We start from the raw sequence: 18,513 nt of genomic DNA on the forward strand, positions 1-18,513 counted from the left end.
TTGGCAATTTTATAGCATTTTATATGTTGAAAACACAGCTCCAACCGACTTCAGTTACTGTTGTGAGCACTCAGCACGTCTGTACATGTGGACCCAAAGGTCTCAAGTTGGGCTACCAGAAAACGAGAAACCCAAAGCAGACAGAAGAAATTTGGTCTTAAATGACTTGCCCAGCATCACATAGGAACTCTATGGCAAAGGCAGGGATAGAATCCAATTCTGGAGGACAGCATTCGACTGCCTTTATCATGAGACCATCCTTTCTCTTCCTGCAATCTCCTGCATTTTCACTTCACAACTTTGCAACCAGTGAGACAGGGATCCTATAGACAATGTCATTTATTATACAATCTTTATTGATTCCCAGAAGATGGTCCATCCTCTCTAGCATTTCCTAACTTTTGAATGCTTGACTTTACAACCTTAATGTTCTTTTCACATATTTTTGCATGTAATTTTCTAATTTTTTTAAAAAGCAAAATGAGGCAACAGAAATTACACCATGTGGAATCACACTGATCCCCCACATGGGTTATCAGTAGGATTTGGACCTTCCAATCCACCGCACAGATCTCTGCCACTTGAGCTAATAGAGTAATTTAATAGCAGTAGGCTGTTATCATCTATGTCAGAGGTTCTCAAACTGTAGTCTGTGGACCACCAGTGGTCCGCAAGCTCCATTCAGGTGGCCTGCAGATAGTTCCCTCTAAGGTGTGCACCTGGGCAGCTGCACACAAGAAAATAAAGGGCCACGCACCTAATTAGTGGAGCCGCGCAGGCATGGCTACACTAATTAGGTGCCTCGCCCCTGAGAAGACGCACATGTAAGGTGAGGTGGTGGCCTTAGGGGGAATTTGGGACATGCAGGGCTGTGGCGGCCAGAGAAAGAGGTGATTTTCCCCAGCTCTAGGGCTGTGGCTGTTGGGGAGAGATCCCCCTCCTTCCCAGTCTGGGGGCTGCTGTGGTGCGGGAGAGAGGGAACATCCATCGCATTAGAAAGGTAAGGCTACTGATATTAAAATATGAGTTGTATACTTTTATTTGTAGAAAAAAAGTTAATTATTATTAAGGTTTTTTTTTATATAGTGCTTTTATCCAAAGTGCTTTACAAAGTTAGCTAATGGTACAAACAACATTTGGAAAGATCATTAAGTGGTCCGCCGAGACCTTCAGCAATTTTCAAGTGGTCCGCGAAAAAGAGAGTTTGAGAACCACTGATCTATGTGGACCAACCAGTAGAGAGAAATAAGACATGTTGGCAGTGGGTTTCACAGACACTTGCTGACAGCAAGGAATGTAAAGACTTAGGAAACCTGGATCCAATTCCAGTTTCTGGAGCAGAGTGTGTTCACGTGGTTATAAACCATTCTGCCCCATGACCTCACATCACCCTGGGTCCTGTCCCCATCTCCTTCTGCTCCTATCTACCCCCACCACCTGCCCCACTCCCCCTTTGTTCTTATCCACCCCCTCTTGCCTATTCACTCCTCCTCACTGCCATCTAGATCTTTCCCCATCTTCTTCCATTCCGCATCCATGCCTACACCCTGACTCCTGTCCCCATTCCCTTCCCCTTCTGCTCGTACCCAAAGGCTCAGACTCCTGACCTCTTCTCCACCTGATTCCCCACCAACTACCTACTCCCTGCATCCTTTCCCTTCTGTACCCATGCACCCTCTTCTCCCCAGCCTCTCTCCCCAACCCTCTATCCATTGTTCCTATCCAACCCCCCACTCCTGACTACCTCCTTCCCCCTCTGCTGTTACCAGCTGCCACACCCCTGCAGCTCTTGTCTCTGTCCCTCTCGGCTCATGTCCACCACCTTGTCACCTGATTCCTGTCCCATCCCCTTCTGCTTCTCCACCACCCCCTGGGTCCTGCTCCCCATCCGCTCTGCACCAAACCACCCCCAACACACTGCAGTCTTACCCAGGACATTTGTCTGATTTTAAACTGGACAGTCCTCTTTTTGAGTAGTCTGTCCCCCATCCAATACTGAGACAAAACCAGGCATGGTTTTATCTCAGCATTGGATGGGGATGTCATTTTGAAGAGCATGCCACTCCAACCCTGCCAGCATGACCTGCACCTATGCAGCCTCAGGAGAGAGCATGCCCAGAATAGACAGGATCTTTGGAAAATGTAGTTGCCAAACTTTAAGAAGTCTTCACTGAGCAGGTGCGAACTGTGATTTTTCAGAGGCTTATATCTTGGCCAAATTCGGATGAATTTTCACAGGGATAACATATGATATATCCCTGAGACCAAGGTAATCCCATCACAGCCTACTTTCAAGTCCCTGTTTCAAAGCAAGGAGGCATGAGAGTTTCTCACTTAAATAGTTGAAAGATTTATTATTACTATTATTTTTAACAAGGACAAAGCAATGTATTTTCCCCAAATCTCATTTGAGAAGCAGCTTGACCGTTTCAGCCAAAACTAAAAAAAAAAAAAATTAGCTTGAGACATATACCTGTCATATACCTGTTTGAAAATTTCAAACCAAATAGTTAGTTTTGCAAAGTTATAAGACCTGAAAGTAGAGACTTATAATGGGAAGTCTCAGGCAGCCTTAGCTATAGACATAACTTCCTGCATTCTCTGTAATTTGTTTGTTCTATTGAGTTTCGTACTGAATATACAATATATGCGATCACATAATATTCGGGAATTTAATTAGGGGATACTGAAGAAATTAGAAATGAAATCCTAGTATGCTTTAATTTTACTTAAAAAAAGACATTTAGGGTAATTAAGGATCCGGACATCAACAAGGCAGAAAGTGTATTGCTCCAATTTGGGGCAGATTACTGGTGCATGTTTAAGACTTCAAATTCCAAGACAGCTTTTTGGAGCACAAAACCCAATAAAGTTTCAAATTTTTAGAATTCCATTATTCAAGTGGATTTCAAATCAGGCAAATCCAGTTCACTCATGCCTATTTAAAACAATACCTATTTTTTAAAGATCTTTTATTTTACCCTACCCTTAATAACTAGTTACATAGCTTTGCTATAAAAAGAACATAGAATTGGAGCAGTTAGCCTGCCCTTAATATCACGCTGCCCTTTAACAACTATAAATAAGAGGAGTCAGGAAGATTTCCCCTCTGCCCTACATTACTGCAAGATGAGAAAGGGATTGTTGCAGCATAATCAAATAACTAATAAACCTTTATTGCAAAACCCAACCTCATTATGGCATGATCTGACTAGAAGGAGACAGAAAGAACATAGAGCAAAATAAAAATAGCTAATAGTAAGCACTTACCTTTTCCAGGTCTGGCTCTTCCAAAGCTAGTGCAAGCTCATTATTGTCCATTACAGAGGCAGCTGCAACATCTAGTGGAGTGGAACCCCTCATAGAAGGAGATGCTGGAGAAAAATATGATAATACATAGTAATTAAAATTATTTAGTTTGCACTAATGAAAGTTGTGCAGCAGAGGGCAGCAGTTACACTGTAATCTAGGTCATACTCAAATATATTAATTTACAGTATGTTTTAGGGTCCCAACTCAACACAGCAAAGCTTAAGTGCTTTACTGAGTAGAGATGGACTTAAGTACATGCTTAAGTTCTGTGCTGATTCAGGGCCTATATACACTGCTTTACTGTTTTAAAGACACAGCCAAAGCAGCCTGGGATAACAACTCATAAAAACAGTGAACTTTAGAGAAATTTAATACATGTTATATGTCCTCAGCAGAGGGAAAATTTTCATTCTATAACTTTAGAGGGAATGAAGTGCTATCAAAAGATCATCTCAAAAGTTTAAAAATGCGTATACCTTGTTGGAACATTGTGTTTCATGTCTGACAATCACCTACTATTTTTTAGTTATACTCTTAGGTTGGTAATAAGAAAGTCGTTTTTTCTTGGGCCACACAATTCTAAGGCACACTAAGATTAAGAACTATGCACTTCCAGGCTTTGGGGATAGAATATGAAACTTCAAGTCATATGGTTGCACTTCAGGGAAGGATCTTTGCATTACTAAGTTTTTAAATAATAATATAATATATAGATATAGATATATATGTACCTTCCTAACCATTCATTTAGTTGGCAGACTAGATGCCAGCATTATTATGGGGGTTAAATTAAATCTTTAATTTCCAGAAATAACTGTATCAAAGGTAAGGGGCATCAAGTAATATGGTTTTCTTCCTAATTCTTTCATTATGTTTAAATAACCCAGATTTAGATTCTTCTGTTTGTAATCCAATTCACAGAACTCTAATGACAGAAAGATAGAAAACTATGTTTTTCATTAACATTAATCCAATAATTGTATTTAAACTTCAAAGAGGTCCTCACAATACCATGCCTCAGCTTGATAAACAAGTCAGACAGCAGTCTTGCGATATTGCAATATCCATGGGAGTTGGTTTCAGCAGTTAGTTACATGACATACCAAGCCCAACACTGCTGTTTTCCAGCAAGTAACTTAGATGCTCAAACATGGCCTTTTGGTTTTGGCGGCTGATTCGACAGAAGTAGCACAGGAACCGACAACAGCTTGCCACCATCTTAGGAAAAGCGATCTGCTAAAGAAAAAAATTGACAAAGCAACGAAATATATTAATTACCAATGCTGCACAGATTCTTCTTCATGTATGCCTAACAAGAAATTATTATGACAGGACCAATGTAGTCAGTGGCTCTTATATGCATGCCTTAACCCCAGTTAGTCTGGGGGGAAAAAAAAAGACTTCCTTGCACCTTTCTCTTAGATTCATTTTAACAGCAAGCCTAAAATTCTGCAGAGCTTCAGGAAATTGCAAAGGGCTATACGGGAATGAAAGAAGACGGTGTATGAACAACCATTTCTGCATCCCAAAGTGCATCACAGACTACAGTGTTTATACATTATTACATAGAAAAAAATGTGTTAAAAGTTAGGAAATTCCAAAATTAAGGTTGCCAGTGTCTACACCTGAAAATTAGATTGACCCAGCTACATAGCTCAGGGCTGTGAAAAATGCAGTGCAATGTAGTTAGGTTGACCTAGCTCCCACTGTAGAAGCAGCTAGGTTGACAGAAGATTGATTCTGAAGCACTTAGACGAGAGGAAAGTGATCAGGAACAGTCAGCATGGATTTATCAAGGGAAAGTCATGCCTGACTAATCTAATTGCCTTCTATGATGAGATAACTGGTTCTGTGGATGAAGGGAAAGCAGTGGACGTGTTATTCCTTGACTTTAGCAAAGCTTTTGACACGTTCTCCCACAGTATTCTTGTCAGCAAGTTAAAGAAGTATGGGCTGGATGGATGCACTACAAGGTGGGTAGAAAGTTGGCTAGATTGTTGGGCTCAACGGGTAGTGATCAATGGCTCTATGTCTAGTTGGCAGCCGGTATCTAGCTGATCTGGAGGCTGGCGTGGATTGCACCCTCAGCAAGTTTGCGGATGACACAAAACTGGGAGGAGGGGTAGATATGCTGGAGGGCAGGGATAGGATACAGAGGGACCTAGACAAATTGGAGGATTGGGCCAAAAGAAATCTGATGAGGTTCAACAAGGACAAGTACAGAGTCCTGCACTTAGGATGGAAGAATCCAATGCACCGCTACAGACTAGGGACTGAATGGCTAGGCAGCAGTTCTGCAGAGAAGGACAGTGGACGAGAAGCTGGATATGAGTCAACAGTGTGCCCTTGTTGCCAAGAAGGCCAATGGCATTTTGGGGTGTATAAGTAGGGGCATTGCCAGCAGATCGAGGGATGTGATCGTTCCCCTCTATTTGACATTGGTGAGGCCTCATCTGGAGTACTGTGTCCAGTTTTGGGTCCCACACTACAAGAAGGATGTGAAAAAATTGGAGAGAGTCCAGCGAAGGGCAACAAAAATGATTAGGGGTCTGGAACACATGAGTTATGAGGAGAGGCTGAAGGAACTGGGATTGTTTAGTCTACGGAAGAGAAGAATGAGGGGGGATTTGACAGCTGCTTTTAACTACCTGAAAGGTGGATCCAAAGAGGATGGATCTAGACTATTCTCAGTGATAGCAGATGACAGGACAAGGAATAATGGTCTCAAGTTGCAGTGGGGGAGATTTAGGTTGGATATTAGGAAAAACTTTTTCACTAGGAGGGTGGTGAAACACTGGAATGCGTTACCTAGGGAGGTGGTGGAATCCCCCTCCTTAGAAGTTTTTAAGGTCAGGCTTGACAAAGCCCTGGCTGGGATGATTTAGTTGGGGATTGGTCCTGCTCTGGGCAGGGGGTTGGACTAGATGACCTCCAGAGGTCCCTTCCAACTCTGATATTCTATGATTCTATTCTATGATTCTAAGAATCCTTATCTTGCGTGTGTCTTTTATTATATCATCACATAGTATTTTAGCCACAGGACCCCTGCCTCATTCAATGCACAAGATGGACGGTGTTAACTTAATGAGCACATATTGAATGTTTTGTTTTATCTTTATTGTTCAGTGTGGAGCTCCATGCCTTATATACTGCACACCATTCAAACCCTGCTATAAAGAGAGAATTATTAACCTCCTCATGGGTGTAGCGTCTGAGTGCTTCAAAAACATTAGTCGATTTACTTCCAGAAGACCCGTGTGAAGCACAAGATAACATGATCCCCATTTTACAGATGGGGAACTGAAGCACACAGGGTAGGTCTACACTGCAATTAAACACCCACGGCTGGCCCATGTCAGCTGACTCAGGCTCATGGGGCTCATGCTAATGGACTGTTTAATTGCAGTGTAGATGTTTAGGTTCGGGCTCAAGCCTGAACATCTATACTGCAATTAAATAGCGCCTTAGCTGGAGTCCCGCAAGCCCGAGTCAGCTGGCACAGGCCAGCTTTGGGAGTTTAATTGCAGTGTAGACCTACCCAGGCAAGCTAAGGTCAAAATTTTCCCACTAATTTTGGGTGCCCAAACTGACATGCCTAGGACCTGATTTTTCAGAGTATTAAGCATTATATAGCACTAATATTTCAAAGTACAGCTTCCACTGACTTCACTTGTAGTTGTGAGTTGTAAATATTATAGCCGTCCAGTGTTGTGGTACACCAAAGTTCTATGGTGTACTGTGTCCTGTGAGTTGGAGGCAAGCACTGAAGGTGCTTCAGCTGGGAGACCCTGTGGGCACTAGTGCTGATGGGTCCTAGTAACCACTCAGACATCTGACTGAAGTGAAAGGGTATTTTACTAGGACTGACAAAAAAGGGAAATACCCTAGGAACAGTAAATACCCTCGGAACAGTGGCTTAAACAGTTACAGCTCAAAGAATGACAAAGTGGTTCTTATGTGGGCTCCTGGGGGGCAGCCCAGTGAAGGATTAGAGCTCTTCAGGCCCAGTGCCTAGGATTCCCTCTCTAGTCCAGGCTTCTGTTCAAAGCAGAGAGGAGTTTCCCGGCTATGATCGTTAGCAATGTGTCTCTTATTGGAGCTCCACTGTACTGACTTCCAACCCAATCCTGCACAGACCTGCTCCCAGCTGCAATTTCCAGCAGTAACTCTCTGTTCCGTTCGTGATCCTCTGACTTGTACTGCAGCCTCCTGTATACTAGGGTTGCCAACTCTCCAGGATTGTCTTGGAGTCTCCAGGAATTAAAGATCAATCTTTAATTAAAGATTATGTCGTGATGAAACCTCCAGGAATATATCCAACCAAAATTGGAAACCCTACTCTACACACAGTTTCCTGAGGTTCTCTCCCTGCATCCAGTTTCCTGTTGTTCTTGGCTTACCATGCTGCCACTACTTCCCCAAAAGTGCTAACTCCTTCCTGGGTCAGGGTTTTAGAGTTTCTGCCCCCTCCTCCTACCTGGACCGGGGAAAGCAATATGTGATGGGAAAGAGGTTGACGGGGATGGTATCACCTGCTTAAATGCTCAACACTTCTGCAAATCAGACCTTAGGGTCTCAAGTCAGGCACCCAGAAAATAAGAAACACACACTTAAAGAAAATCTGAGACAAGTTTTTAAGTGACATGACTAGCATCACATAGCTGCTCTGTGGCAGAGGCAGGGGAGGGATAGCTCAGTGGTTTGAGCATTGGCCTGCTAAACCCAGGGTTGTAAGTTCAATCCTTGAGGGGGCCATTTAGGGATCTGGGGCAAACATTGGGGACTGGTCCTGCTTTGAGCAGGGGGTTGGACTAGATGACCTCCTGAGGTCCCTTCCAACTCTGATATTCTATGATTCTATATAATTCAATTCTCCAGGACAGCTTTCAACTGCCTTAACCATAAGACCCTCTTTTCTCTTCCTGCAGTCCTCTGACTCATTCACTACACAAATAAAGCAGGTATGCTGTAGATAGCCTTCTTTATTAAGCAACCCTGATTTATCTCCAGAGCAGGTCTTCTCTGTGCACTGAAAGAAGCAGCTGTTTAGAGGAAAAATATAATATGTGATCAGGTAATTAATGGCTGTATTGTAATGCTTACGCACGAGAGGGACAAATTCAGGTTGCACAGGCAATCTTAACTCTGGCATTTCCTGACTTTTGAGCATTTGACTTTGCAACCTTAAAAATGTTCTTCCACTCAATTTTGTGTCCAAAACAAATATATGGTCATTCGTTATGCAGCCACTTCCAGGGTACAAATAGGGTTGCCAATTCTCCTGGTTTGTCTGGGAGTCTCCCAGAATTGGGCTCAATCTCCCAGGGGCTACCAAAGTCAATCCGGAGGATTTTAGCCCACTAAAAGTCCGGTGGCACAGCGGGGGCTAAGGCAGGCTCCCTGTCTGCCCTAGTTCTGCCGTCTGCTTCCAGAAGTAGTGCGTGTCCGGCAGCAGCTCCTAGGCAAAGGCACGGCCGGGGGGGGGGTCTCTTCACGCTGCCCCCATCCCTTGTGCTGACTCCGCAGCTCCCATTGGCCGGGATCAGGGAACCATGGCCAATGGGGGCTACAGGGGCAGTGCTTGCAGGCAGGGACAGCATGCAGAGCCACCTGGCCACCCCTGAGCCTAGGAGCCACTGCCAGACATGCCGTCACTTCCAGGAGCCGCCGGAGGTAAGAGCCACTCAGCCCGAACCTGCACCCTGAACCTTCTCCCGCACCCAAACTCCCAGCCCTGAGCCCCTCTTGCACCCAAACTCTATCCCAGAGCCTGCGCCCTGCACCCCCTCCTGCACCCCAACCCCCATCCCAGTCCACTCCTGCACTCAAACTCCCTGCCAGAGCTCAAACCCCCTCCCGCACCCCAACCCCCCTGTCTCAGCCCTGAGCCCCCTCCCACACTCAAAATCCCACCTGGAGCCCACAGGCTTAGCCCAGAGCCCCCTCCCACACTCCAAACCCCTCGGCTCCAGCCCCCAGCACAGAGCCCACATCCTGTCTTACATCCCAACCCCCTGCCCCAGCTCTGTTAAAGTGAATGAGGGTGGGGGAGAGTGAACGATGGAGGGAGGGGGGCTAGAGTGAGTGGGGGTGGAGCCTTGGGGAAGGGTGAGGGAAGGGGGTGGGGCAAGGGTGTTTGGATTTGTGCCATTAGACAGTTGGCAACCCTAGGTGCAAAGCAGCAGCAATTCTGCACCAGCAACACTACACAAGATTTTTTTCTTTTAAATGGAGGAGAAATGAAGAATAAGTTCTCTAATTCAGTCAACAAGGGTATGAAGCAGACTTAAACAATTAAACAAATTGGACTTTGTCTGGAAAATTGGGGTCAATACCTCTATCCTTGCAAAACTGTCATTAGGCATCTGCCACTATGTGGAGCTATTAATAAAACAATACAACTTTCAATTTACAAATCAGCACAAAAAAGGTTTCTTAAATATATTTCATAGTGAACAGTTTCAAGTTTTATGAGCCACAATATGGAAACTTTTAAAGATTCACTGCAATACTTTTAAATAAACATTCCACTTAAGATCCTAAATTATAATAGAATATGAACATAGCCTTTAAAATGGCAAATGCATTCATACTACTGCAGTGAGGCAGTCTCCAAGATAACCAAGACATCATGAAGTTTCAAGATTTTTGTGTAGAGATGATTTCAGGTCAAATTAACTGAGTTTAGAAGTAACAAGATGTTTTTCTAACTGCCATTGCTGCAAACTCAAATTGAGATCTCAAGATCAAGCTGAGTTCTTTCTAGATTGTGCATCTCGAGGTCAGATCTGAGGTTCTTGCAGACATACCCCTCCCCTATCTGAACTTTTAAGGGCCAGCAGCAGGATACACTCAGCTGGAGGCCTGCATCACTGGAATTCATTCTTTTTCAGGGCGCAATATAATATATATATTTAATTAGTTTAACTTTTATTTTATTTCTTGTGGTTGTGACAAAGTGACAACATTGCTGCTAATATTTATGGAGGCAGCAGTGCTTCTTCAATGCCACCTATTGTTCATGGTTCAGGTAAATAATAGGCTCGGACTAAGTCAATAATATTCAGAAGTAATAACAGCAGATTGTAAGCATTGGAACTAGAACATTCAGGGGTTTGTTTAATAATCAATGTGCATATTCCTAAAAAATGATGGTGATTCTTTTCAACAAGTAAGACCCTTATTCATCAGATGACAGAACTGTGAAAAAATTCCCACTACTTATGAAGCAATACATAAAATATAAATTTGAGGTTTTTTAAATGTTCATGACGACATTTAATATTTTGGGGGGTTGCATCTGTGAAAATGAAAAATAGTTCTGAAGGTGAGGAATTGTTACTTTGTTACTGAAAAATAAAATAAAGAACATCGTTATAAAAATGGTCAAAAATATTTTCCTGGGGGAAACAAACTCGGAAAAACTTGCTTTTTTGTCCCCAATGACATTTTTCCTGTTGGCATCAAGTCTGTGTTCCAGAATGATTTTTTTTATTTATTCTTTATCAAAGCCACATGAAAATCTCATGTTTATTATGCATGTACTGTAATTATTGAGGTGAAAACTCTGAAGTACTAATACAGCTCTATCTGGTAGTAAAAGAATGAGAACAGTAAGACTCCAACTTACAGGGCAAGTCTGGTCAATACCAAAAACCATTAGCTTCTTTCCCACTGTCAGCTTAATACATTGATCTTCTACAGCTGTTATACTAAGCAAACAGTTATATTTTTCAATGGGCAGGCAGCAAAATACCACACTGATCAGTTAGTCTCCTAAAGTTATGTCTACATATTGTGTGATACTGGCAGTTAAAACAAATTCTTTTAACACATGCAGAGTTTTGCAGGGGCTGATTTGCCGCTGCTGTAAATGGTCAAAGTTCCATTAACTTCATGGAGCTATGACAATGTACACCAACTGAGGATCTGCCGCACCATCTTGAATACTGTATATTTTGCAATGCATGCACACTGGAATCCATTAACATGTAACCTTTTGAGCATTCCCGCACCTTGATTCTCCTCTCACTTATAAAAAACCAGCACAAGATCAGAATCAGATCCTATGTTTGTATGACATACACCTATAAAGCCAGGAAATGTGGCCCTCCACAGGCATCACCACTTCGGTTGGTTTCAAAAATGGGTAGAATGAGGTTTGTCATAGAGATGGAATAGGTAAAAAAAAAAAGAAAAAAGATGGTCATGTTTCTACTTCTTTGTTTCAGATGTCACAAGGGGGGCTTCCAAATGTCAAATATGGTTTCCATCAGAGGTTGTGTAAACATATTTACATAATTAATGGGTAGATAACTGGGCAACTACTGTCAAAGCTGACTGTGTGTTATTCAAAATTGTATCTATCTCAGCCACTAGCAATGGCATCCAAAAACAAGCTGCATTTTGGCAAACTCTGCGTCTAGCAAAGATTAGCTAGAAGCCAACATACTGCACTATCTAACAAGTTTCATGGCTTACCTCCCAAAGTCCTCCCACTGAATTTGCTTGCACTGACAAAATCAATGTTTTAACAGCAGTCTGAGACTTTTAGTTTATTAAGCTGGCACGTTTTGCTCATTGCCTCAAGCTAGTAGAGCACGACTCCCACAACACATGTATGAAGTGTAGTGGTAGCTGTGTTGGTCCTAGGATATATGTGAGCCAAGGTGGGTGAGGTAATATATTTTATTGGACCAGCTTCTGTTGGTGAGAGAGACCAACAGAAGTTGGTCCAATAAAAGATATTACCTCACCCCCTTGTCTCCCACAATACATGGCAGTCCTTATCTGTGACATATTCCCTCCCTTTAGGGCTCCTGAATAGATGAATGATTTCTGCATTCTCCTTGCTTGTTTCAAAGATGTAAGGATTATATTTATCACTATCTTTATTTTTTCCACAATTGAAAACCACAGTTCTTGCTCTCCTGGGCCTTAGATTTTGACCTCTTTCCATTTCTTTTCATAAAAAAATAAAACAAAAAACTACCTCAATTAATAATTGTGCAGGACATCAGGGTAAGTGAAGCCTTCAGCTTTCCTGTGAAGTCTTTGATATGACTTGATCACCTTCTAATAACTGCCAGCAACAATTTTGTTTTCCCTCAATTTTCTTTAGATCTTTTCATAATTTGTGTTACGTATTCCATACAGTGACATGCATCATTTTAGGTTTCTTACAATGACAGCCTACCTGCTAAGCAAAATATTGAAAATATACTTGGGCTCCCACTATGCTTTTATTTGATGCAGAGATACAATAAATAAGGGGTTCTCAACCAGGGGTACGCAGAGGTTTTCCAGGGAGTACTCAATCTAGATCACTGTTTCTCGATGTGGGGGTTGCAGCTCACAGTGGGATCTTGGGACAGGTTTAGGGGGATCGCAAGTGCAGGATCAGCATTAGGAGGTGGCAACCAGGGCAACTGCCCCAGGCCCCATGCAACAGGGGCCCCCGCAAAGCTAAGTTACATGCTTCAGCCCTGCTGCCTGTAGCTCGGGCTTCAGACAAGGCTAACAAGTGAAAAACAGGCTCAAGTATAGCACTGAAATGTAAGTACAATATTTATATTCCAATGGATTTATTTTATAATTATATGGTAAAATGAGAAAGTAAGCAATTTTTAAGGTAATTACCTTCACAGTAATAGTGCACTGTGACACTTTTGTCTTTCTATGTCTGATTTTGTAAGCAAGTAGTTTTTAAGTGAAGTGAAACTTGGGGGTATGCAAGACGAATCAGACTCCTGAAAGTGGTACAGTAGTCTAGAAAGGTTGAGAACCTCAGCAATAAATCACTGGATTGATGTTCTCTTTAACAAAGGTCTATGTGGGCCATACCACTCACTCTCTCTATTTTTCCTTGTTCCCAATTAAATGAATCAATGCCTCAATACTGTGCTAGAGGGCTTTGTGCTATTGGAGGTGCTATCTTTCAGATAAGAAGCAAAGGTGAGGTCCTGACTAGTGTTAGGTGACTAAAACAAACAAACAAAAATAAAAACTTTAAAATGCAAATATCCTGAGAATAAAACCTGCAAATTTACTTCATTAGTACTCAAGACCCATTTTCTTTGCATATATTTAGGCAGCAAGTTTTTATTTTCAAGAACATTCACAGAAAAAAATGCCTAAAAATCTTAGCAAGAATTTGAGTATTTACATTAGAAGTGCACTGCTTGCAAAACAGACTTGTCAAATAGTTACAAATAGTTGGATATAATTTGTGAGCAGAAAAGGAGACCCCTCTAAGTTATAAATCTTATGTCCTTAATTTTATAGATGGGGAAATTGTGGCACAGGGAGGGGAAGTGCCTTCCTCAAGGTCACCTAGCAGGCCAGCTGCAGAGCTGGGAATAGAATACAGGTCTTCTGAGTCCCAGTCCAGTGCTCTATTCCCTATGCCACATTGCTTATATGTTTATACATATACACCATATGCTTGAGTGAAATATTTGCTACCACAAAATTTAAAAAAAAACCCCAAGAGAACACCTCATTACAATAATATTATGGCAGAGACACAATCCTACAAATAGATGGAATTTGGAAATTCAAAATTAAGACTGTTTTAATTAACCCCATCGTGCAGCTGCTTTCAGTGTTAGCAGTGCAGCCCTTTACCAGGTGTACATGTTTTATGCTTTATCCTGTGTAAGGCTACTTAGTCTACAAGGACATTCAGTTACATACAAACATATAAAAATTAGCTTTACATAGTAACAAACCTCCTTAAAGCACTCAGAATGCATTATTCCTAAAGATGGAACTATATGAAAAGAGGATTGTACATTATGATATAGTTTTTCATATCAAACCTAGCAGATCATCTTCTATAATGTTAGTCAGCTTTCTTATATTATCACAAGGAATTACTTTCAATTCTTAACATTAATTCATATCTGATGTCATCCCACTTAGATAAATAATACAGGTATGCATAGCCCATAAACAACATCCTTCTTTCCCTGTGACTGCTTCCTATTACACATCTTAATAGGTTTTTGCTAATGTTCAAGAGATAAAACTAATGATAAAATACTTGGGAAATTACCTGAGATTTATCTCCTCCAAGCACATTTACCATCACTTCCATAACTGTCTCATGCATACCAAGGATTCTCATTAAGTTAGGATGCTGATAAAACACCTTGTTGTTCATTATATCCCTAAATTGGGGGGAAAGTCAATAATGCATTTAAAAAAATCATATTTTCATTTAAATTATCAAAACAGATATTTCAGAAATACAGAATGTGTGTTTCAGTGGAAAGCATTATTCATATTTCAAGAGTCATTACAAAATGATCATTTTCACCTCTGAGTTTTTACCACAATAGTGGAAATGTTTGACACTTCTTAAGCATTAATCATTTTCTTATTTGGCATCAGTTTTCTTTCATTTGATATGAAATATTATGCATCTAATATGCTGATTCCAACTTGAAACACTGCTTTAAACAATTTTTACTTCTGGTCTCCTTGAAGAAAAGACACATTGTATAATGGTCAAAGCACACGATCGTGAGTCAAGAACTGTGGTTCTATTTTTGTTTCTCCCACATTTGTAAAATGGAAGTGATAGTTCTTACCTACCTCACAGTGGTGTTTCTGAAGTTTACATCATTAATGTTTGTAACACTTTGAGGTACTTTAAGGGAAGATGCTTTCGGAGTGCAGTACATTTGGAATACATTTTGTACAGCCTCCTTAAGCGGGGATATTTTAACATTTTTACTTTGAGTCCTCTTCATACATATCCTAGCTCTCACGACACTTTATAGGACACAATAGTTTTCCTGGAGATGCAATGGCCCATTGGATATTGCTGGCATTTTAGAAAAAACAGTAAAAAAAAACCTGCTTTAGAGGAACATAGAAGACTGGGAATAGGAGTAGGACATGATCCACCTCTTCCAAAAAGGGCTACTGGCAACTTCAATTTCCAAAAGGCTTGATCCAGGCTCACTGAAATCAATGGCAAAGTGCCCATGGACTTTAATGGTGCAGGATCAGGGCCAAATTGGGAACCACTGTCTTACAGTAATCTGCTAGATACCATATAATGAATTGCTAAATGCAACAAAAAGAACAATTTCTTTGCAGAATAAAATAATAAAAATAAATAACCAGAAGGTAAAGGAAAACTTTACATCTGTTGTAAGGGAAAGAAACACCATGTTCAGCTTGTATCAATTCTTGCCTAACGAAGAGTCTTGGAAGATACTATTCAGAAACATTAGGACAATCATCTTGCTTTCTTTCTCTCAATAAAATATTTTCATTCAATTGACTTTCTAATTTTTAAAATCTAAAATATTCTTATTTCATTTCTTACTTAAAATATATGTGACCTGTATGCACACAGAGTAAGTCACACACATGTAGGACTACAACAATAGGCCCAGGCTACAATGAAATTTGTCTAAAGTGGCCAAGGCAGGGACCAACAAAAATCAATTGCTTAAGAGAGGTGGTTTTATAATGGAGGTGGAGCAGAAATGTATTCATTTTATTAGGGAATGCTCCAGGTTAGTCTCTCAAAAACATAATCTTATAAAGGGTTCACTGTCAATACTAACTAGTCTTCTGATTCAAATGTGGTCGGTCATTACTGAGATGGCTTTTTGGATTTCAACCTAATATCTAATGAAGGCTTGCCTGCTACAAAGATATCAGACAGTCTTTCTTGAGCAATGACTTTTCACTTAAACTTAATAAAATGAAAATAAAATAAAGTGAAGTCAATTTAGAGTTCATGAAAGCTACTGGATTGACACCAATGGAGATATAAATCCTTTACTTATCCACAAAGCTGGTAAAATGTGGGGGATCAGCAGCCAAAGCTTCAGCATCTCACTATTACTTTTATTAACTGCCACCCTGATCCAGAGGGGCTGTTTTTGGTATGAAAACAAAGTTCAGTCTTTATAATATCCTTGGTAGTCTTGGCCTATACATTCAGATTGGCAGCTAAGGAGCCAACTGAAACCAGCTGTGGTAGTGGTGGATTTTGTGATATGGACACATGCCTTTGAGGAACTGGAATGAGACCACCAGCTAATTTCTCATAGGCTGCAGAATAACTACGTAACAGTAGAGTAATGACATTCAGACACTACCTGGGTCAGACTAAAGCCAGTGACCTAGAAATGAAAGGCTCTGCATCCCATTACCAAACCCTTACTCAATACTTAAAAAGAAAATGATGTTAATTCCATACCCTAATCCATTAATCATAAGCAATTCCTCTTCTTTTCCCATTCTGACACTGAGAAGGGAGCGAATCTGGCCTAGTGCTGCTAGTAAATTGATTGTATCCTGCACAGAAGCAGCACTAATAGTGTAGGCCTTCCTCAGAGCCTGCAGTAGCTCACCGATGCTGTCATATTGCCTACGAAGTAGGTTGAACATAATCCGGACTAATTCTGGATCTTGGATCTGGTCTTCCTGAGCCCAGCGCACCATAGTCTGAGATATGAGTTCCTTCAAAGTAGCTGAAATAACAAACAAATTATGTAAAACATGAATAACTACTGCAGCAATTGTAAAGAAACCCTGCCAAAGCATTAAAGTACTTATTAATTTGAAACCTCATATGACTAACAGTGGATGATGAAGCACTCACAATATAACAAGAGAGTACAGGCAGACTAATTTCTTAATATGTCATATAAAGACTTTTTTTAAAATAAAATTTCCTATTCAGAATTTAATTTTAGTACTTTTGAGAAAATTAGGGCTCATGAAAAGTGGCAGGTTGGTAGCAATGAAGAATGAAGCCCTCTACTTAGTCACCAAACTGATACAATATGGGCAGCAGTAAAATTTCCACATGCAGCCTTATCACAATAACATGGGTAACAACAACATCCTTACTGGTAACAAGATACATGTAAGCGCCAAGCCAATTCATCCTTCATTTCCCGGCTGAGATTAAAAAATAATTAGGGCTATCAAACAATTACAAAAAATAATCACAATTAATTGCACTGTTAAACAATAATAGAATACCATTTATTTAAATATTTTGGATGTTTTCTACATTTTCAAATATATTGATTTCAATTACAACACGAAATACAAAGTGCACAGTGTTCACTTTATATTTATTTTTATTACAAATATTTGCACTGTAAAAAATAAAAGAAATAGTATTTTTCAATACACCTAATACAAGTACTGTAGTGCAAATCTCTTTATTATGAAAGTTGAACTTACAAATGTAGAATTTTGTACAACAAATAACTGCATTCAAAAATAAAACAATGTAAAACTTTAGAGCCTACAAGTCCACTCAGTCCTATTTCTTGTTTAACCAACTGCTCAGACAAACAAGTTTGTTTACATTTGCAGGAGATAATGCTGCCTGCTTCTTGTTCACAATGTCACCTGAAAGTGCAAACAGGCATTCACGTGGCACTGTTGCAGCCGGCGTCACAAGACATTTACATGCCAGATGTGCTAAAGATTCATGTCTCTTCATGCTTCATCCACCATTCCAGAGGACACGCATCCAGGCTGACAACAGGTTCTGCTGGATAACAATCCAAAGCAGTGCAGATTGACGCATGTTCATTTTCATCATCTGAGTCAGATGCCACCAGCAGAAGGCTGATTTTCTTTTTTGGTGGTTCGGGTTCTGTAGTTTCTGCATCGGAGTGTTGCTCTTTTAAGACTTCTGAAAGCATGCGCCACACCTTGTCCCTCTCAGATTTTGGAAGGCACTTCAGATTCTTAAACCTTGGGTCTAGTGCTGTAGCTATCTTTAGAAATCTCACATTGGTACCTTCTTTGCGTTTTGTCAAATCTGCAGCGAAAGTGTTCTTAAAATGAACAACATGTGCTGAGTCATCATCCGAGATTCCCATAACATGAAATTAGGGCGACCAGATGTCCCGATTTTATACGGGCATTCCCAATTTTGGGGTCTTTTTCTAATATAGGCTCCTATAACCCTCCACCCCCGTCCCGATTTTTCACATTTGCTGTCTGGTCACCCTACAGGAAATATATGGCAGAATGCAGGTAAAACAGAGCAGGAGACATACAATTCTCCCCCAAGGAGTTCAGTCACAAATTTAATTAATGTATTATTGTTTTAACGAGCATCATCAGCATGGACACATGTCCTCTGGAATGGCGGCTGAAGTATGAAGGGGCATACAAATGTTTAACGTATCTGGCACGTAAATACCT

At 40.8% G+C, this 18,513-nt stretch overlaps 1 protein-coding gene across 1 annotated transcript in view; it reads right to left on the reverse strand.

Moving 5' to 3' along the window:
• Positions 1-18,513, reverse strand: part of RYR3 (ryanodine receptor 3) — a 577,606-nt gene that overhangs the window by 248,534 nt on the left and 310,559 nt on the right. Inside the window, exons 41-44 of the mRNA XM_074955741.1 lie at positions 16,538-16,811; positions 14,369-14,483; positions 4,416-4,548; positions 3,271-3,374 (exon numbers count right to left, since the gene is read on the reverse strand). Coding sequence (XP_074811842.1) covers positions 3,271-3,374; positions 4,416-4,548; positions 14,369-14,483; positions 16,538-16,811 — 626 coding nt within the window. The remainder of the gene's footprint in view (positions 1-3,270; positions 3,375-4,415; positions 4,549-14,368; positions 14,484-16,537; positions 16,812-18,513) is intronic.

This window comes from Natator depressus, chromosome 6 (assembly GCF_965152275.1).
Source record: "Natator depressus isolate rNatDep1 chromosome 6, rNatDep2.hap1, whole genome shotgun sequence".
Taxonomy (NCBI): Eukaryota; Metazoa; Chordata; order Testudines; family Cheloniidae; genus Natator; species Natator depressus.